Source organism: Akebia trifoliata, chromosome 10 (assembly GCF_017979445.1).
Source record: "Akebia trifoliata isolate Shusen 1 chromosome 10, ASM1797944v1, whole genome shotgun sequence".
NCBI classification, from domain to species: domain Eukaryota; kingdom Viridiplantae; phylum Streptophyta; class Magnoliopsida; order Ranunculales; family Lardizabalaceae; genus Akebia; species Akebia trifoliata.
Window position 1 is genome coordinate 30,484,425 of NC_141384.1, and position 22,472 is coordinate 30,506,896.

The window sequence follows — 22,472 nt, forward strand, 5'->3', positions numbered from 1 at the left end:
ACTTTACCATCCTCACTCTTTAATCCATTATTTTTCCTCTTAACCTTAAAAAAATTTAAAATACCCTTCCAACTTTACTAGTTTTATGCTTTTACTTCCTAACCTCAAAGATTTTTAAAATACCTTTCAAATTTTATTACTTTTTCACTTTTATCCTTAACCAACGAGGATGCCCGACAAACTCTAGTTAAAAATTTAAACACATCATTCAAATATTACAAAATCTTGGTTCAAATTATTACCCCAACATTACAAAGAATAGTAACACATTCAAATCCTAAATTTAATTGACTTATGTATTTTTTTTTATCTTAATTGGGGTGTATTAAGTTAAATTGGAGTGCCAATAGCAACTGAATTGTGTAGTGTTTACGATTAGGATTAGATTCATATAAAATTCTATACCTAATTGGCTTACAATTTTTTATTTTAATTGGGGTGCCAATAGCAACTCTCTTATTTTATTCTTTGAGGATAAAGCAATGTCTAAACTAAAATGAAATAAAAATAAAAATAAAAATTTAAGACAACAAAATTCCGGAATTAACCCTCCTCTATTTTCGTAATCTCAAATTAACTTCTCTAATTAAAATCGAAAGCAAGGGTATTTTCGTCATTATATAATTATATTAAAAAGGTCCGTTACTTCGGCCTTATTATCGAAAATTAGTTGGAACGTCTACTCCAGAGTCTTTCTACTCGAGACCGACCCCTCTTTCCCTCTCTCTATAACAAAAGTTTTCAGATTTCTCTCTCTTTCCTTCTCTATCTGTAATCAGATTTGATTCCAGAACTTCTTTGGAACCCTAGATATCAGTAGATCTGGCTCTGAAAATCGAAGCATTTTCGATCGATCAAGACGTGAATGAGGGGCATCTGAAGATCGACTACAAAAGACAAACAATATGCAGAGTCGGGGATCGAATAACCGATTGAATGGTTTGGTTATCCGATCCCGAGTTTCTGCTCTCATGCTCTCTATGGTCGCTACAATGGCTGTGATTTATGTTGCCGGCCGGTGAGTTTCCAATCTTGTTCGCATTTCTGTTTGTTCGATTTAAGTTTTTATTGTTAGGGTTTCTATCTATCGGTGTTGAAATAAAATCTGTTTAATTTACGTATATCTGAATCTTAAGTTAAATTATTTTTCGAAAATTTGAATTGGCTATTATGTAATTTGATTTCCACTTTTCGATGCCAAATTGGTGATACAAACAGGCCCTTAATTTACTCGGTTTTTTTATGTATATGTTTTTGGGTAGACTATGGCAGGATGCAGAGAACAGGGTTTACTTAATCAAAGAGCTTGATAGGATTACTGGTCAGGTAACTTTTTGTTTCAATTTTTTATTTATTTTTAGGTTGAAATTCAGTTATTTATGGAATTGCTGATTGGTGACTAGGACCAGTGATTTTAGTTTAAAATGCACTGTTGTGTGTCACCTGTCTTCATCGTAAATTTTTTTCGTGCAATTGGTTTGTGTCATGATTGATCTGGCCTATTGGCAATTGGAAAGAATAGAGGGACGAGTGCTTTGTTCGAGTTGGAAAGACACATTATTTCTTAAAAATGTCACCGTGATGAGTGGTAAAAGTCTGTATGTGGTAATTCCATAGAGCTATGATCGAAACCCCATCTTCAGACTTAAACTTATATGAAAAAAAGATTACTTTTTCTGGGAATTACTGATGAAAAACGATTTTGTATTTGGGACTTTTTGATGGGATAATTTAAATTGATGAGTGGTTGTCTGTTTCAGGGGCAGTCAGCTATATCAGTTGATGACACACTAAAAGTCATAGCTTGCAGGTAATATGATTATAGTTATCATCTCTGTTGATTTAATTTGAAGTATGTTGTACTATATTTATTATGTTGAGAGTTGTACTATATTTATTATGTTGTACTATATTTATTATTTTTCAGGGAACAGCAGAAGAAGTTATCAGCCCTTGAGATGGAGTTGGCTGCAGCAAGACAGGAAGGTTTTGTTTCAAAGCACTTGTCAGAAACTAATAGGAATCACACGAAAAGGCCATTAGCTGTGATAGGAATTGTTACGAGGTTTGGCCGCAAGAACAATAGAGAAGCGATCCGTAAGGCATGGATGCCAACTGGTAGAATACCTTCCCCCTTTGTGAGTTTCTTCCTTTGTTTTCTCATAATGGTAGGATGATCATCTCTTTTACCCTTTCCAAGACCCACATCGTACGTAGTTCTATATTCAACATATTTAGGTACTAGAATTCCGTTGGTAACACTGCTACACCACTCCCCTCCTTATTTCACCCACACACACCACTTTGGTTGGAGCATAGTAATGAAGTTCGGATTTGGGGATTATTTGGTCGGGGTTCAATTCGGTTAACTTGGATAAATTCGGTGTAGTTTTGTATAAAAAAAATAATCGGCAAAATTTTGGATATTATATAGAATATGTTTTTGGGTTTCTTACCAAAACCCTTCATCTTCAACCTCTCTAAAAACACTATCGTCTTCTCGATGTTTGAATGTTGAAAATAATAAGATTTTTAAGGTAAAGGGTAAAAATGTTACCATGTTCCACGATTAATTGATGAATCATCAATTCACCGATCTAATTCGCTAACCCCTAATTTGGAGAATTTTATGCATTTTTTGAAAGATTCGGAGAATTTTGTGACTATGGGTCGGAATGTGTTAGGAACGACACGTATTCAGTTCTAGTTATCCATTTCTCGGGCACTAGGATTGTGTACCCAATCATTTTATAGGCTATGTACTTATAGTTTCTCATTTATTTGCATCCTTTTTTGTGTGTGTGTGTGGATTGGTAAGCCTGTTTTTAATGAGTTCAGTAACTCGGTGCTGGCGAGGTTTGAACCCCAGTCTCCGGTCGCATCACTCAAAGACTTTACCAACTAAGCTAGTTGGCACCTGCTGCATCCTTGTTGAAAGTGTACAAACATTAAACTAATAAACGGTAGACTTTACAAGGAATGTCACCATTTCATTCAATACTAAATGATGTTTGGAGATGATACATATTTTGGATTATTGTTGTTATCTATAATTCTCTAGTATATAAATTTTGAACACATCCCATTCTTGGAGGTTGTTGCATTTAATTACCAGTGCTTTTGTTGTAGTAGACATTTTTACTCATTTTAGGTTACCATAGATGGTTAAGGAGTTTATAAGATTGTACGTTTACTATTCTACTCTAGGAATCAATAAAAGTTTGGGGCTCATAAATCAGTGTTGAACTTGGGATGTGAATCATTTGACTTTTAATTGTCATGTTCTTTTTTGTTTGTGCATGCTTGTTGTTGTGTCGAGTATTTAAGTCATGCGATACATGAAGGAACACTGAATCCATATTCTGACTAAAAAAGTAACCCTGGCTTCTAGTATTGGAAGCCACATTTGAAGATTCAATCCAAATCACGCATTCCATTGACATCAAGTATGGCAAAACAACAGAAATTATCTCTTGATGAGTTATCATTTCTTGGTGTTAAGGAGATCTTTATGCCTGGAATTTGTTTACTTGCTTTACCTTTTGTGTTGTGTCGCATTCTTCCAGACTGACATACTTTAGTTTTAAATAAATATAGATGTTGTTATCTTTAGTGCAGTCAAATGCTTTTCCAAATGTATTTAGTTTGTAGAAGTATTTGAGTAACTCTCTTCAAAGTTATTTTCTTTGGAAGTGCTAAGCCTAAAGGACAATCTATGCAGGTGCAGCTTTGAAAAAACTGGAAGATGAGAAGGGCATCATTGTACGATTTGTAATAGGAAGAAGGTCTGATTTATTTACATCTTATAGAAATATTTTTGGGAATTGTTTAAAATTATATGCTTATCTCATCATGGGATCTGCACAACTCTATGTTTAACCAAGTCTTAAATATTATACTACAGTGCAAATCGTGGAGACAGCTTGGATAGGGACATTGACAGTGAAAATATGAAGACAAATGATTTCATTATTCTTGTATGTTCAACATATCATTAAACTCTATTTTTGCTTGGTTTCTATGGTATTGTACATGCGATGCATGTTGACGTTTATATTATTCTTCAACTCTTTCTGACATATAGTTTAAGTATTTGGCCTTCCTAAAACGCTCAACTCTTAAAGAAGTTCTGAATACCTTTAGTTGTATTACTGTATCTGTAGCATCACAGGATCCATTAAGGGTACTCACATCAAAACCACACCATGAAGGGTGCTCGTCTCTCTAGTCATTCCAACAGCTCCATGTATCCACGTCTCTCGTTCTCCCTTAACACTCACATCCAGTCACTCACTAAGCTTCCAGATTTCCACTATAAGGCCTTAATGATTCACTTGCATTCCTGATTATTTGGAGTAGTAGTTGTGATGGGTTCCGCTAATTTCATCCACTTCATTGTTCTGCGAAATTTCTGTAACCTCCATCTCCAGAATAAACAATCCAGATCCTTCACCATGTAGAATACCATTTGTCTTTCCTAATCCTGTGCGTATTGGATCATACACAATTAGTACGGGGTGAATGGCACTTATGGGGGACATTTTTGGAAACCAATGTTGGGTTGCATATCTCAGGAATTAACCAAAATAAGTTGAATAAGAGGTATATCCAGGGGTGCTCATCTGTGGGCAATTTCTCTCTTCTTGGTGTTTGAAGCAGTTGTTTTGGGTGTCATTAGATGTGATAAAAGTTTAAAAGTACCAAATCAACAGAGATGGCTACAATTTATTTATACTTGCTACCAAAAATTTGTCTCTAAAATGTTTGGCAATATGCGAACAAGAGGCCAATGATCTTCATAACAGTATTCTTGTATCATTCTGCAGGATAGTCTTGTGGAGGCACCTGAGGAGCTTGCAAAAAAGACAAAATTGTTCTTCGCTCATGCTGCAGACACCTGGGATGCTGAGTTCTATACCAAGGTCAATGATGATGTTTATGTTAATATTGGTAAGTACTCCCATTGATTAGATTAAGGGGTATCTTAGTGTGTCTCTGTTATACTTTATGTCAGACTTAACGGATGAGTTCTTTATTTTAGAATATAGTTGGCATAACATGTTAAACAAAATTTGACATGGAAATTGATACTTGGTCATGAACTTCAAGCATTCTTTTATGTTTTTTTTCCCTTGCATTACCAAATTTAGCTTTTAATTGTATTTCTTTTCGTTTGGATGATATTTGGCAAGCTTTTGTGGGTTGATTTATTTGTTGACTTATGGAAAATTAACTTGTTGAAATGTTCTATCGTTAGATTCATGATAGATTGACTAAAACTGGGGTGATTTGGGCAAATTTTATAGGTTTGATGACCGAGAATTTTAAATTTGTTGGTTAACTCACCCCTGTATGCATATAGTTATATATTCAATGCTGTGACTATTGTGCAACGGCAGAGGTGACGAATGAGTTCTTAGTTACAATTGGTATGCTTTAGAGATTGACTCTGAGTTCATATTTGTTTGTTCTAGTTATGTAATGTAACTGCTCATATGTTCTTTATTTAAGAATATACTTGGCACAACATGATAAACAAAATTTGACATGGAATTGGTTCTTGGTCATGAACTTCAAGCATTCTTTTATGTTTTTTTTCCCTTGCATTGCCTAATTTGGCTTTTAATTGTATTTCTTTTCATCTGGATGATATTTGGCAAGCTTTTGTGGGTTGATTTATTGGTTGACTTATGGAATATTAACTGGTTAAAATGTTCTATCGTTAGATTCATAAAAGATTGACTAAAACTGGTTGTGTGATTTAGGCAAATTTTATAGGTTTGATGACCGAGAATTTTAAATGAGTTGGTAAACTCCCCCTTGTACCCATATAGTTGTGCATTCAATGCTGTGACTATGTTACAATTGGCCTGCATCAGAGATCAACTTTGAGTCCATGTTTGTTTGTTTGTTCTAGTATATATAATATAACTATTCATATTTTAAGAGCACACACCTAAGTGTATGTTATTTGCGCATTCTTGGTAACTACTCATAGCTTGGTAAAACATTTAAGATTTGTGTATTTTGTAGTTCAGTTTAATTGAATTGAATCTCCAGGTAAGTTCACAACCATGGTAGTGAACTTTTTAAAGATATTTTATATTAGTAAAGTCTCAGTTTGGTAATGATAATGGTTGGTGATAACAGCACCAACAATAATTAAAAAAAAAAAAAAAAGACTAGTGACGAGAATACTAATAGTAGTTAATACTTAGCTACAAATGGAAACAATGGCATTACTTGAACACCTTGGTAGTTCAGAAAATTTGGCATTAATGAAATTAAATAAGACCATATGTGGTGTTTAGGTATTATGCTATAATCCTGGTTTAACCTTTACTTCTTGTACAGATGGCTTGGGAGCTATGCTTGCAACTCACTTGGACAAGCCTCGTGTTTATATTGGATGTATGAAATCAGGCGAAGTTTTCTCTGAGCCGTGAGTTTATTCATAAAACTCTGGTTCAATGTTCAGTTCTTAAGAAGATGAGTGGTAGCTTATCGGATTTTCACTTTATTCATTTTGTTGTTCACAATCCTTTCATTGCCAAACTTCTACAGGGGTCATAAATGGCATGAACCAGACTGGTGGAAATTCGGCGATGGAAAATCGTGAGTGATACTACATTTTATCTCTTATTATTGTTCTATTTTTTTGGTTGGCAGGTTTGAACTCAGAGCTTATCAACTTATGAAGTTGGCACTTATATTTCATCGTTCTTTTACTTTTTGTAAGAAATAATTATATTATGTCAAAACAATGGTATGAAACTAATAAGTCTGCATCTTTTTCTAACAAACTGATTTGAAGGAAAACAATTAGGTGCATGCATTTGTCTCGATGATGATTTTAGTACTTGAGCCGCGCAAGCTTGTTAGCAAGAAATACTAAATATGTAACCAGGGTAGGAGGGCATGTAGTTATGAATTTAAAGCTGATTCTGATTTTGATTTGGAGATTCAAAGAGAAGGAATGAAAAGAATTCGTAATGTTTTCATTCAGTAAAACATATCATAATAATAGTATTTGAGCATGAATGTAATTAAATTTAAGATCAGGACTACAACTAGTAAACTAAATTCATTATTCACAATCCCAATTCACTAGTCCAATTGGAATCTGACAGTGCATCTCAATTCCTCAGTACTAAATCATGCAGAATATCATATAAATACTCAATTATCAACATTCACAAGGAAGCAAGACTATCTCTTACACAGACCTACCTACCAGTTTCAAACCATACCTTTTATATATAAGGCCACATGGAAAATTGATCATTTTATATGCTTTATTGTCAGTGTCAGTCTATGCAGCATGTTTGCTGCTTGTTCACTCATTCTTCCTCTTCATTTTACTCAAGTCTCGACTTTCTTTTATGATTCTTTTATTCTACGTATCCCTTGTTAAATATGTTTCTTGTTTCCTACAGGTACTTCCGCCATGCTTCTGGTGAGATGTTTGTAGTATCCCGAGCACTGGCGCAGTTTGTTTCAATAAACAGGTCAGTTTTTTTTATTATTATTATTTTTTTTTTTGAAAAAGTATAATATATTGAAAAGGAAGGAAAACCAATATGCATGGAGGCCGAGAAAGTCTCACAAATAGCTACAAAAAGAAAGCAAGAACATCAACAATTACATAAAGAATTCCATCTAAAGACAAAATCATCAAAAGTAGTCCTCTTGAATTGAATATTCTGCTTGGACCATAAGAACAATAAACCCAAGATCTCCAAGAAGCTGCTGTGATCACTCTTCATTTTGTCATTGAAAATCTTATTATTTCTCTCGGTCCACACCCCCCAAGCAATAGCCGAGGGAAGAATAGCCCAAAGAAATCTTTTTCTGGGAGAGAAATCATTATTGGCCCACCCTTCTACCAACGAGGAGAACTTACAAGGAAAGACCCACTGAATACGAAATAACCCAAGAAAATAAGACCAAATTTTATGAGAAAATGAGCAATGAATTAAAATATGGTCAACAGACTCTCCATCTTTCAAGCAAAGCGGACAACAATTAGGCGTAATCCAACCCCGAGTAATCAAGTTATCTAAAGTTAGAATTTTACCAAGACAAGCCAACCATACAAAAAAGGAAATTTTATAAGGAATAAAGTTGGACCAAATACTGGTTCCCCTGAATGATTGTTCTGTGTGAGTATTGAGCCAATTATGGAAAGATCTAACAGAGAATCTCAAGTCCTTCGTTCTCGTCCATTCCCACCTATCCTGATTACTCTCATTGAGAAGTCACGAATTCAAGAGCTCAAGGAAAGATGTCACCTCACTTAGCTCCCAATCATTAAAATTTCTCCTAAACCCCAAATCCCAAGTAGAGCTGGAATCATTGCTAGTCAAACACTGTTGTATAGTCTCTTTTTTTTTTCCGAGAACAAGCGTACAAAGACGGAAATTGAGTCGCTAGAGGCGATGTGCCACCCCAAATATCCTCCCAGAATCTGATTTTGTCCCCCTTTCCTGCCTTGAATCTAATTCCTTTATTTTTATTTTTTAAGTTCTCTTAGTGCGTTTAGTTCTTGTACTCCTTTCATCTATACAAGATAGATATCTTGACTTTTATTGAGTTGGTGGCAGAGCTATTCTACGTACGTATGCCCATGATGATGTTAGCGTCGGATCATGGTTCATCGGGCTTGATGTCAAGCATATTGACGAAGCGAAGTTTTGCTGCTCATCCTGGTCTTCAGGTATAGCTTTCTAACTCATTCACTTGTCCACTCACAGACGCACACCATCATCATCAAAATCAAATCCTTATCCCCCATTATCCCCCCCCCCCCCCCCCCGCCCCCCCAACCCACATGCACACGTAGTAATAACATTTGTTTCATTTTTCATGAATATGGTAGCATTTTCCCAAGGACAGAAACTGATGATTTTTCTTGTATTATAGGGCCTTTATGTGCAGCTGTTTGATTCGATTCATCTCAATTTTAGCTAAAAAAAGAAAGTCTCAACCCAATGTCTACGGATTGTTGTAAAGGGCGTTATTTTGCTAGTCCCCTTGGATTCATACCCGAGCTGATTGGTGTAGATAAAGCTAATTTTTATTGAAATTTGATTACGACCACCTCATGAGTCAGAGAAAGGCATAATTTTACAGCTATTGCTAGGCTATGTTCTTGGCAGAGAGGCTTTTCAGAGCACTGGTTCAAATCAACTGTTATGCATAATGGATTTATGGTATTGGCAGGGAATATTTCGACTTCTGATATGTTTCCAACAACCATTATGTTTCCCTTATGAGAAAAGTGAAAGAAGACAACAAATTTGATTTTTTATTTTTTTTCTTTTAGGGATCCAAACTGATTAGAACCGAGTTTCTGAGCATTTATTTTAGGTTGTGTTGTACTGTTTTAATTCATTCTTTATGTTGAAGATCATCGCATTGATACTGCAACCAGGTTTTGGAATGTTTTAAAATGACTCCAAATTGAATATTTCAGCTGAGATCATTTCGATTCCTTCCCTAATCAAAAGAAGATTTTACAAATAGGTTATAACTATAAGATGGCGTAATATTTGGGATGATATATTTAGATCCGTCTCTACTTTTTGCCATTATTGAACTTTGTTGGGGAAGAAAAACTAGAAGTTAGAACATTTCAAATCACACATCAGAATTTGTAATTTAAAATATAGATTAAAGGGATTTTGAAGATATTTCTATAATTTGAAAATTTACCAACGTAACAGGGTTTTATGTTGCATTAAGGTATGTTTGATTGCACATGGAAAATAGGGTGGAAAATCAATTTTCATGGAAAATGACATTTTTCAAGTGTTTGATTGCACATGGAAATGGAAATTCATTTTCCACCCCATTCAAAAAGTCCACTAAATCATGGATTTCACTTTTCCACCCATATGGGTGGGAAAATGAAATCCACCCATGTTTTCCATCCTCAATTCTCCCCTACCACCACCATCACCACCATTACACTAACCTCGTCGTCGTCACCATCGGCTTCGTCTCCGATCACTCTCTCTCTCTTCTTCTTTTTCTTCTTCTCCTTCTTCTCCATCCTTCATCTCCTTCGCCACCACCACCACCACCACGACGTTCTCCCTCCATCTTCCTCACTTATCTCCGTCGCTGCCATCGTCGTCACCACCACCGTCGCAGTCATCGCCGTCGTCGTAGTCGCCATTGTCGCCACCGTGGCTGTCGTCGCCTTCATCGCCACATCCTCCCCCTTCCCTCTTCCTCGTCATCTTCTTCTTCCTCTCCCCCTCCTCTCATCTTGTTCCTCTTTTTCCTCTTCTTCTTTTTTCTCATATTTTTCCATGATTTTATCTAAGTGAAATCAAACAATGGAATTTGATTTTCCAACCCTACCTATTTTTCACAACTAATTTTTCATGGATTTCAAATTCCATGGAAAGTGACTTTCCATGCAATCAAACAAATACTTAATGTGAGGGGTTTTAAATTCTGGTGTCCAACCACTTCTTCACCTCTCATTATAATATTATAATAGTAAAGATTTGTATAGATATGGACAAGTTTACAAATAGGAGTAAGAATTGAGACTACAAGATGCATAAAGGCAATCGAGCATCATAATGCAAATTTTTTGTTTTAAATATTTCGATGCCTTCGATGAGCAAACATTTCCATTGATTCAAATCTAAAGCTGTACTCCCTGTTCCACAGTTCAATACTGGTACCAGTTTCCTAACAAGCCAATAATGCCAACTTTTTTGAATTTTTGGCCTCATGGGTGGAGATCATTCAATGGCATAATTACATTAACCCCAACTGTTTAGATACAAAATCCATTGGTTGGGATTTATGTGTATTTTGATAACACAAATCTTGGTGATGCTTATCCCAAGGATAAATCTCAACCATTGGATTTTGTGTTTAAAGGATTGGGATCATGTGTTTTTCTTGAGCCACTCTTGAAGAGTTGAGTGATCCTCACCCTTTATTAATATGGGTCGGGCTATGAAGAAACAGAAATCCCAATTGTTAAACAAGAATACCAATTGGATAAAGGGATCAACAAGTTGCAGACCACTCATTACCAATTGCACTCGTATCACTTAAAAAATCCTCTTTGCACTCCATTTAGATAATTACAGTCCAAAAATAATTTTAAAAAAATGTTGCACTCCTTTTTTTCGTAGTTCTTTTCTTATTTCTCAATAATACCCACAAAAATAATAGCAACACATAAGATTCCACTAAAGAAAACCAACAACATACAACAAAAGGGGCCAAGCTGCTTCTTCTTCGTTTTATATTTAAAAATGACGTCTGTAATTATATATATATATGTGTGTGTGTGTGTGTGTATGGGAAGTGTTCGGAGGCCCTAAAGAGAGCCAAACATTTTTCAAAATAAGGATTAGAAGTTTCGGAATAGGCTGATTTTTTGTGAGGATGATCTCCTCCTCTCCAAAAAGCAGCCCATTCCGAAACTCCTTAACCCATACATTGAAAAAATGTTTGGCACGATGTTTGGCTCTCTTTAGGGCCTCTGAACACCACCCTACAGTGTTTTATTCTTATTTAAAAGATATAGAAGCAAGAGAAAACATCTCTCTGTTGACTAATAAGATTAAGTATTAATTTTTAAAATCATGGAAATCCAAGAGATGAGATTCAAACATAGGTTCATATTAATTTTTAAACAAAAACTAAAGAGAGACCAGAAAACAGTACCTTAGATCGGACCCTAAGAACACATGCAAAATCTGTTGCGAGAAAAATAGATCACAAGCAAAGTACAACATGGACAAAGAACACAAAATTGCAGGAAGATGGATACATTTTAAACCCTATAACATTAAGTATTGAAGTGCAACTTGTAGGCTGATAGAGGTTATAAAAATACTAAAAACAAAGGGAATTTTTTTAAGTTTGACATGCAACCAGCAATTAATAGTGTGCAATTAGTCAGTCCCCTGGATAAAACAGGTATCCCGAGAATACATTGGCTATTTCGATTCCATGAACTTGTTTATAAATTATGATGAGAGCTAATATTCACTACATGAACACTTGGCCAAGTGTGTCACCATGGCTGCATCCACAAATTTAAATAATATGGAGCAATAAAGTCGTAACATTTTGATACCCTACATAAAAGTAGGCCTCATGATACACAAAACTACCATAAATTAAAGTATAAACCCTGTGAACTTCCTAACTATCCTTTGAATTGAAGAGAAACAAGTTTATTTCATATTCATATACCGTTACTCAGACAGATCTGTAGGCAGAAAGCATAAAACACTATACACCTAATATACTGTGAAATCCATATGTTTCTTTGCATCATCAGGACGAACTGTTAAGAAAATGTGCCAATGCCTTGTCTGTGTCATTATCATACGTGGCTAATGCTTCACCAATATTGTTTGGCGGGAATCCCATTTCTCGAAGGAGGTTATATCCATTAACAAATTCCCGAACCTGAAGACAAACAACACACTTTAGTTGCACAATTTGAGAACAAATCACATTACACCTTTGCAAAGACAATGTAGGTTTAAAATATTTGCGTTTGGAACAGGCACACATCACATTGAGATATGTACGGCTAACTTTGAACGACCAGAGAAGTTGGGAAGACTGTGTATCAGACTGCTTGGGATGGCACATTGGAAGTTAGACATGAAAAATCTGATAGGTGTCACGCGACACCTTTTCATGTACGTCATATTAAAGCAGGAAGATAAATAAGAGTTAAAAGATTGGAGCCCGGGATGTAGATGGAATTCTGGTCAACCTCCTAAAAGATCTTATCTTTTTTCCTCCTACTCGTGATAACAGATGTGTTGTGTAATGTGTATCTTGATGCAATAAAATTGTAATGTAAAGATACAAGACACAAAGTTCATGTTTGGCCATCCAAACAATTGGATATTTTGGAAGGTTTAAATAGTAGCACTGTGATACAAACAGTTGGGAGTGGGAGATCTCTATTCTAGTGCCCCATTAAATTAATGGTGCAAACCCACCTTCGTGTGCAACATCCATATGCATGGAAGAGAATTATGGGGAAGCAAACCAAAAAACCATATGCAAGACTTCATGTGAGACTTTTAGGTGACGATAAGGTACCTTGGTTGGATTGTCTCCATAATTCGCAACAGCAAGGGTCACGGCTTCTCGGCTGAGTCCTGAGGCGATGTATTTGCTCACTATTGGATCTGTCACAGAGCCCTGAAACACAAATAGTATTACATCCAGTTTCCAGGTATATCCAGCTGATGGATATCATGACTTGCTAAACATGAAAGCAGGAATTATTACGATCTCAATGCACTTTTATAAGATGCCTAGCAAAAATGTGACATCCCCACAGTAGACAAATGAAACTTCAATAGTTCCAAAACTTGTTTTACTCTTAAAAAAATAATCAAGTTACATGTACTTAATAATGAAAAATTAAGAGAGTAACATTTTTCAAATCCACAGGTTTTATGACATTCACAGACTACAAGAATACCATGGACTTCAGGGATCTTGATGGATAACTTGGAAGCCGGGGTGATGCTACCATTCAATATGTGCTTCCAATCCACTATACTCCTATAACCAACTACTTGCACATTTATACCCTCACTTTTGAACAAATTGTCATTTATTTCACTACAAGAGCTACACTTTTTTATATAAGCAAAAAAAAGCTACACATTCTAAAGTTCCTTAACACTAAAGTGTACCAATACAAATCAGAGTTGTCAGAGAAGGAAATAGGTGTGTGAAGTGGAAGCAGGAAATGGCCCTAAAAAATTATAAGTGAAACAGGCAATGGGAAACAAGTAGGAACATCAAGGGAAACGTGAGGGGAAATGCGTGAAGATGTATAAGATGCCTCATTTGAATGCTATGGATCTAGCTATTTTGGTTTGTCTAAATCATTATTAGTCTTAGAAATCTTTTAAACAAGCCCACTGATTGAATAATTGGACAGATATATAAATGAACAGTGTCCTAAATCTCATTTAGTAACTAAGCTCGAGAGTATAAATTAGGTTTCTTGACTTTTGATTTTTTTATTAGATCAATCCATCAATAAACCTAATAATAGTGAAGAACAACTTCTTAAATAGGCATCATGCAAGCAAAACAAAAAAAAAAAAAAATTAATGTAAATAGGCATAACACATATCCACTCTCTCCAATCCTACAATAAAGAACACGAAAATGTTGCTAGTTTACATACATCTTACGCAGCACGAGTTTGAAAAGAAAATAATCTACTCTAAAGAATATAAAACAAACCCAGGATGTATAGAATAATAAATAAATTCAAATGTTTTTCTATTGTATTTTCGGTACATTTTCCCAAATAACCTTGTAACATTTCCCACATGTTTCTTGTAGCGTTTTCCACACATCCTATAGAAATTCCCTCATGTTTGCCCAATTTGCAAAAACTGGATTGCATCCATTTCCCAAATGCATTCATAGGAAAAATCTACCCCAGGGAAGCTTGACCTCCTGAGAGATGCAAGCCAAATGAAGAATCCACAAAAAAGTTGTTTTAAAAGCTATGCTAACTAAACAAAGGAATGTTCTAGGATTTCGTCTTAATCTCACCTCAATTTCTAGGTTCAGCAACATCAAATCCTATTTGACATAAACAATTTTTAGAACAAGAGGAATTCTATTTGACATAGTTACAACATATATGACTAAAAGCTAACAAAAAGAACCCACCCATTTATATATTCATGAAATGTAGGCGGAAATTTTATAGAAGAAAAAACAACTATATTGAGCTATTCCATCGGGAAAAAAATGAAGAAGGCCCACCCTCTCTTCCTGAAATTCCTTGTGCAGCTTTGACGAAATGAATATGTGAGCTTTGATGCCCATGAAAATCGTGCACAGATCCAACCTTTCCTTCAAGGTATCTCTGTAATGCACTTTGTAGATGCTCCAACAAACTATAAACAGAACCATGCCCCAAACAATCCTACATCTAGCGCTAAAGACCATAGTATCCTGATTAGGAATAAGAGACGACACAAATAATGGTAGAGTTCTTAAAAGAGGGTGGTGGGGTGGAGGATATGATCACTACTTTCTAGCTATGTCACAAAGCACTAGAAAGTGATTAAGTGATTCACCATTCACTTTACAAGTGTAGCAAGAAAATTATGATTCTCCTATGGATAATTACGTGATCAAGTGTTAGAATCTTTTCAAGAGAAGCAAATTAGACATAAAAAAGCCACTTTAGATGGGATTTTGGAGCCCCCGGAAAATGGAAGCAAAAAACATTGTGGATCTAGAATGATCAAGTTTGGAATATAAATTACTTGTATTTAACAAATTCAACATCCATGTCTTCGATCAAGGCATGTGTCTTCATATCTTTTCTTACTAAAGTAACACGTGTTGATAAATTGATGCAATTGGTGTCATACTTAGTAAGTGTTTTGGTCAGCCTCATATTCAAAATAAAGTTATAATATCAAAGCAGATAATTATATGCTAGGTGGAATTACACGACGGATTCAACATTTTGGATAAAGCTTAGATGATGATAATTGTCCTCGAGTTTCTTATTGGTTTTCTAAAACCGCGAGGAGGTTTTATAACTCATGCTCCATACATTTTACAACATAGGCTCATATATCAAGCATTAAGATCAAACCCATTGGTAAAAAGTAGTAAAATTATCATTATGAGATTGCGATGAAAGTAAACTGTACCGAAGAAGAATTTGATTGAGCAGCTTTAGATGGAAGGTTTTCGAGCCCAAGTCGGCTCCAATTCGAGCTCTCCTTTCCCGCCTCGGCTAGTATCTTCCTCTCAAATTCAAAATCAAATTGAAACGTACACCGTGGAATATCTTCCACTTGGGGCAACAATTGAGGCTGCAAAGTTAACATCCAACCCAAAAACTTAATCCTATATATAAAAAAATTTGCCTACTTTAATAGATTTCAAACTACATTACGATGTTTAATTACAAAGTACATATATTTATATTCTAAAATCTGATCGGATTTCAATTTCCATCACTCATAATTGAAACAAACCAACAAGAACTTACAGGGGGAGTTATCTGGTATTCTGGTTTTATTGCAACCCTAATTCCCAATCCAGCTGCAAATCAAACCAAATCAAAACATGAATTCAGACCTTCCCATGAAATACCCAATTCTATATAAGCTTCGCACATCGATATAGAACGAAAATGAGGGTTTTTTAATTCTTATAAATAATAATAAAAATTCTTTTAATATATGATTTTGAAAACTATTTTTCTCAACCAGACTATGTTTGTGTATAAAGAATAAAAAAAACAGAAATTTTTTTAAAATTTAAATAAGACTAAAAATTGAAATTCAGAAACAAAACAAAAATTATAAAAATAAACAGAAGGAGAGAGACGAAGAGAATTATTACAAGAGGTGGAGGAAGATGTCCGTACGGACGGAGGTATGATGGTATGACTGGGTGGTTGACCGGGTTGACCCACTCTGGGGTAGAGGGAAGAGCCATGGTGTTTATGGCTTGATGATGGATTCGTGACTGTTGGTCTGTACATCGGGATATGTGAATCGTAAGGTGGGCCCACTGTGTTTCTGTGATCGTAATCCATTAATCGAGAGAGAGAGAGAGAGAGAAGAGGTAGAATAAGATGTTGTTTTGGTTGCGAATTAGAAGAACACGCAAACTTCTTTGGAAAGAATTATGGATAATTTTAAATGCCCCTCCGTGTTTTCTTCTATACGAGAGATGCCCTGAGTTTTCAAACTTATAATATACCCCTTGACGTGGCTTGACTTCAGTCTTCCGTTAGAAACTAACGATTCTTGTCAAAAATACCAAAGTAACCCTTATCTTTCTAATCCTTGGAGATTTTTTTGCCATTTTAATAATAATTAACGCCCCTCTTTCAAATGCATGAGGAGAACAATCTCAAATTTCACATTTTATAACATAGAGGAAAGTTGTCATTGCTTAGAGGAACAATAGTTGAGAGCTTCCACAACCTGGTATTAGTTGAATCTTTGACGTTAATTTTACTAAACATCATCAACAACCAACATTTTCAACATCTCAATCAATAAGCGATTAATGCTCGTAGGTTGTGAGTTAGATACTTAGTATGAGCATTAATTACTGTGGAGACACCCACGAGGACGCATCCTCACTTACTTGGTGTGTGTGATGTGCGGACGTTGCACGTATCCTTGGACTAATCCTTGTACAAAAACATGGTCTATGGATTAGGCAAAGCGTAAATACAAGTCCGATATGCTATCCACAGGAATGCTGGTTATCAAAAAAATAAAATAAACATTAAACACGCTATGCAAGCATCAATAAGAAAAGGTGTATACAACAAAGTAATGCTAGGCTTAAATTTTTAGGGTTTTGTTTGTGGTTATTTTCCAATTTCTAGAGATTGAAGATATTGGAATTGAAACGTGCTGTCGGGGCTAAAGAAGTTGGAAATAAGGGTATTTTGGTCTCTTTATTAAGTAATCTTTTTGTCTTTCACAGAAGAACTTGGTCAAAGGGTACAACTTTAGTTTTAAAATTGGTAATTTTTTTTTTTTCTAAATCAATTTCTAGAGGTTGAAAAATGTTGGAATTGGAGCGTCCCGGTGCAGACAAAGAAGTAGGGCATAGGGGTATTTTGGTCTTTATACTTAGTATAATTTTTTGTTTCACAGAAGAACGTGGTCAAAGCGTGCATCTTTAATTTGAAAATTGGATTTTAGGATTGGATCGGCACCGTGGGTCTGGTATTAACCGGTTCAAAGTGATTCTAAATTATATAGTGCTGTAAATGGGCCGGACAATTGGCCCAATCCTGATAGGCCCGTAATGGACTGGGTTTGGGTTTAGTATTTTAGTCCATTTATTTATCTTCTTGGGCTGGGCTAAGCCCTTTTTATTATAGGGCCGGATTTTGGTTTTCAATATAGGCCGGTTGCGTTTCCTGGCCCGTTTCACTATATTTAAAAAAAAATTATAAATTAATAATGGTAACCATGAAATATTATTATATAGAATGCAAATGTGATGATAAAATATTATTTTGATTAATTTATTATTATTTGTTATACTCTTCATACAATAAAAAAGAGTTAAAAGTGGATTTTGCCTGGCCCGCAAATGACTCGGGGTGGACTAGGCTTGGACTAAGATTTGATTTCTTAAGCCCGGCCCGATATTTAGTTGGTAGGGTTCCGGCCAAGTTTTTAAGACTTAAAAGGCGGGCCCGAATCTATCCCAGCCCGGTCCATTGGCAGCCCTAAGTGTATTGATTAAATAGTTGATTCAAGGATCAATCAGACCGTGGAGGGTAGCCCCACAGAATTCATTGCTTCGTGGGATTTCAAACACTTTGATCTACTCTTTTTGAGGAGCTTATCAAGGCTCAGCTTGCCAACTTTAATGGCCAATATTTTTTATTATAAATTTATCGAATATTACAGTATCTTCCCAATTAAAATTAGACTGTGAAAAATTGTTTGTTGAGACAGCGACTGACACATGTCTCTCGTGATCATCAACATCTCTCGTGAATGAAAGAATGTTGCAAGTCTTATCTTGGACATGAACTATCCCTCGTCTAAGTTAAAAGGGTTCCCTACAGGAAATGACATGTATACACAACCTTCAGTGGAGGATCTTTGTAAATATGGTGAACTTGACACTAAGTAATGAATTATAAAATACAAATGTTGAAATAGCCTGTAAATGTGATCGAGATATTTTCATATTTTTTTTGGAGTTGGATCCTAATTTTATATATATAATCATTAAAAAAAAATTAGAGTCTCTACTTAATTCTTCATTTTTTGTTATAAATCATCGAAAAAAAAAAACGTCTTAATGTTCAAAATTAAGAGAAGAGCATTCTCCATCCATCATTCATGATCAAAGATCGTTGAAAATGATTATAATCTTCATTGAAAAATCTAATTATATGAAAGAAGATGAGAGAAGGGTAGTTCAAAGATATTATAAACAAGAGATGAGGGATGAGGTGTAGGGACTATTACCAAAAGAAAATTCTACCAAATGAATTATTAAGATATCATCCAAAATTTGTGCCGAAAATGCCCTTTATTTTCTTTTAATCAAAATTCCCTCACTTGAGTATTCCCAAAGATTACCCTCAAGAGCACACGTTAACAAACTTGACAAATTGGGTAGATCATGATCCAAATAACTAGAGTCTAGAGTAGAGAATTATCAGATACAAGCAAAGTATATTAAAAAAGTATCTACCTAACACGTGGAAATTTGTACATTTGTTGAAAACTACTTTACTTCGTGTCCACGTCAACTGACCTCATCAAAACGTGGCGTACGATACACCTAAAGTGATTGCTTGACACGACACCCTTAAAAAAAAAGGCTTCACACGTCAGAACCCACATTTCATTTGTCTTTTTGTACTTTACTGCAAAACAAGCATCTCCGTCGGTCTACGTCCACATCTAACGGCCCACATTTCATGCTGACGCTACAGCGCACCAGCACATCTGTCACGTACTTGCAGCTTTTAATACTTAGTTGTAACCACAGACATCTTACCAATGAGAGGTCGAAACCTGGCGATCTCCCACGTGGACCTCGTGATCACACGTGGTCCATCATAAGATGTCGCAGGTGGGATGCATGAGCTGGAGTCGCATCTTTGGGGAAATCGGATAGTAGGACCCACTAATTCTTTATGAGCATGGATTGACACGTCAGAGTGAAACCACCTCACCGACTTAGACTGGTGGGGTCATGACTTAGACCACGCGGAAAAGTGGATTTACCTAAATACCCTCGACTTTGTAGAAATTGGGTTTGTTAGGGCATACGTTAAAGTGCAAAAAATACACAAGGAAAATTGGATTTTGTACCGAAAATACCCTCCAAAGCTGATTGCTAAGGTGTACTCATTGCACTTTGACGATAACAAGTCGCGTAGGGAAACACTCACATCAGACGTATGGGTCGTTAAGCCGTTATGCTTGGTTACTTTGGGCATTCATGAGAAATCCCATATGCTTATTCTCAAGGTGTATTTATTGTAGTTTAACTTGTGTCATTAAAAGACACGTTAACAAAACCCGTAGAAACTTTGTTATAGAAGCCTTTATGATCTAAAATTTTGAACTAGTAATATGGGTCATCGAATGCTTATGATAGTCATGGGCTATCCATTTCAATTGTGCTACCCATAAATATTCTAATATTTTTTTTAATTCAACTCATATTTAAATAGGTTTGAAATTGACTTATTTTCAGTTAATTGACTGAATTTATTCCTTAAAAAACAAAGAATAACCAAGTGGAGCGATCTATTTTGGGTCTTAGAAATTTTATGACCCAAAAAAATGTTATTGGATGGGTAATGCAATGGAGACCATCTACTTTGGACTCCACTAACTTATTGATCAAAAAGCGAAGAAATAGATCTACGTACCCATTCCAAATAAAATATAGGATGTTTTAAGGTGAGTATTTTGCAAAAATAATTTAATCATTTGTTGGTTTTCTTAATTTTTTATTTTATTTTATGAAAATTGTTATACAATGAATTGTGTAAATTTTCATTTCCATAAAAATATAGAATTAAGAAATTAGATGTACGGGTGTCTTTGAAATTTTTAAAAGAATGGCTAACACAATAATTAAGGAAAATACAATTACTCAAACAATTTCTCCTAAAATGTAAGTTGACTACATGTCATTCACTATAACACAATTTTAAAAAATATTTTGATGAATATTTTATTGATGTGGTTATTATAGTAATAGGGAAATTACTAAAAGGCAAATAAATATTAAACTATTTATTAATTTTTTTAAAGAAATTACCAAAAGTGATTTAAGTTGTTGGATAGTCCAGCGTTTTAGTAACTTGCTGGACTGTCCTGTGTTTTGATGTGTTTTACCACTTCGAATGCCCAGGAGGAACACATTAAAATGCCAGATAGTCCAATGTTTTAATCCTTTGGAGGGCATTTTTGGTAAAGCTTTGTATACAACATGTTAAAATGATGGTCTAGTGAGTTACTAAAACGTTAGACTGTCCAATAATTTAAATAATTTTTTTTTAAATAACATTTTTATAAATATTAATATATTTAACCCTCTTTATGTAATTTTCCCTTGTTAGTTTAAAAGTATCTGCATAATCCACATGAAAAACGAAGACCAGATTAATAATTATTGCGTGAACAATGGGAAATTGTACAATCTAGAGTACATGTAGAATTGCATATATGTAAGAGTTGTGATTTTTTTACTCAAAAATTTTCACTTGATTTGTACTCCGTTGATGTGGCAAGGGCACAAAACCACAGATCTTTTCTTAGGTATACACAAGAAAAAATACAACAAGTTTGTGCCCTTATCACGTTAGTCGAGTACAAATCGAGTGAAATTTTTGAATAAAAAACCTATTAGCGTATAGGCAATTCACTACACTTGTAATGAAAAAAGTCCTAAGTAGACTTATTGTATCGAGATCTAGTAAATAAAATTAATATTCAATCTTAAGGTTTAAAATGATCAATAAATCATGAGTTCTACATTAATGAGTCCAAAAAACGACATCTCTCTCAAGAGTACATTAGCACTCAACCTTTAGTTAGGATGTTGAGTACAAGTTAATCTAGTAGAGACGAAAGTACTTAAAGCTGAGTGGATGCCATGTGAGAAAAAAAAATTCTCCGAGGAAGAAATAACTAGTGATGTGACTAAAGGAACTGACAACTAACTAACTAAAATTTTGAAATGACATTTACCAAAAAAAAAAAAATAATAATAATAATTAATAAATAAATAAAAAACTAATGTAATTTTGCCACTTAATTTATATATTATGAATGTGAGCTTGTTCTCATGTCTTTGAGGGCACATGAATTGTTTTTTTTTTTTTTTTTTGTAATATAGAGATTGAGGAGATGTTTGTAAGTGGACACAACGAGCTTGGAGATATGCCATCTTAGGATCTTCAATGATCTTCTCCTTAATGTTGGATGTACCTGTAACACAACCTCTTCGATCTCAAATGAGATAAAATTGAAAAAAAATAATAAATAGAAGTGTAAAGAGGGGAAAAACCTTTTCTTTTTAAAAAGAGTTTGTATCTATATATACTTATAAAGGTAAAACCTTGAGATCCCCTCAAATCTTGTTGTCAATTTGATTTTTATCCAATTAAAAATGTAGATTTTAATTAAGAATATATGTAATCGAAATTATTTTCTTATTCAATCAATATTTTTTTGGGATTTCCTTATTAATATTCAATATTTTTTAACCTCGTCAAATCTTTAATTTTTATAGATTTATGAATTATGACTAAGTCATTTAGTCATGTGTTTTTAACCATACTCTATTTCAAGACATGGAGATCAGAACCCAATTATAAGTTTGACTAACTCAATTGAATTTACTTAATCGTTCAAACTCAGATGTGATCGTCTGAGTTTCTTGTGTTC

General features: G+C 34.7%; 2 protein-coding genes across 3 annotated transcripts; one reads left to right on the forward strand and one right to left on the reverse strand.

Moving 5' to 3' along the window:
- The first annotated feature begins 664 nt into the window (after positions 1–664).
- Positions 665–9,389, forward strand: LOC147393801 (Galactosyltransferase family protein). The gene is made up of 12 exons (XM_086456146.1): positions 665–1,018; positions 1,263–1,326; positions 1,761–1,810; positions 1,928–2,118; positions 3,722–3,785; positions 3,905–3,977; positions 4,827–4,950; positions 6,355–6,442; positions 6,565–6,615; positions 7,437–7,508; positions 8,604–8,716; positions 8,923–9,389. The coding sequence occupies exons 1-12, from the start codon at positions 906–908 to the stop codon at positions 8,943–8,945; spliced, it is 1,026 nt and encodes a 341-aa protein (XP_086312272.1). The 5' UTR covers positions 665–905; the 3' UTR covers positions 8,946–9,389.
- Positions 9,390–12,048: 2,659 nt separating this feature from the next.
- Positions 12,049–16,657, reverse strand: LOC147393802 (Ubiquitin-associated/translation elongation factor EF1B protein). 2 transcript variants are annotated; one of them, XM_086456588.1, is made up of 5 exons: positions 16,408–16,657; positions 16,055–16,107; positions 15,711–15,875; positions 13,105–13,206; positions 12,049–12,453 (listed from the first exon to the last, which is right to left on the reverse strand). In XM_086456588.1, the coding sequence occupies exons 1-5, from the start codon at positions 16,604–16,606 to the stop codon at positions 12,319–12,321; spliced, it is 654 nt and encodes a 217-aa protein (XP_086312714.1). In that variant the 5' UTR covers positions 16,607–16,657; the 3' UTR covers positions 12,049–12,318. The 2 variants fall into 2 exon arrangements, with proteins under 2 accessions (XP_086312714.1, XP_086312715.1); XM_086456589.1 differs by having other exon boundaries at positions 16,411–16,654.
- Positions 16,658–22,472: the final 5,815 nt, after the last annotated feature.

Bases quoted from the DNA above. Each gene is read 5' to 3' on its own strand.
- LOC147393801 (XM_086456146.1), top strand. From the start codon at position 906: ATGCAGAGTCGGGGATCGAATAACCGATTGAATGGTTTGGTTATCCGA. The intron at 2,119-3,721 runs GTAGAATACCTT...CAATCTATGCAG, and splicing joins TAAGGCATGGATGCCAACTG to GTGCAGCTTTGAAAAAACTG. The intron at 7,509-8,603 runs GTCAGTTTTTTT...AGTTGGTGGCAG, and splicing joins CAGTTTGTTTCAATAAACAG to AGCTATTCTACGTACGTATG.
- LOC147393802 (XM_086456588.1), bottom strand. From the start codon at position 16,606: ATGGATTACGATCACAGAAACACAGTGGGCCCACCTTACGATTCACAT. The intron at 15,876-16,054 runs GTAAGTTCTTGT...TTAACTTTGCAG, and splicing joins AATACCAGATAACTCCCCCT to CCTCAATTGTTGCCCCAAGT. The intron at 13,207-15,710 runs GTACAGTTTACT...TTTGTGTTTCAG, and splicing joins CTCAATCAAATTCTTCTTCG to GGCTCTGTGACAGATCCAAT.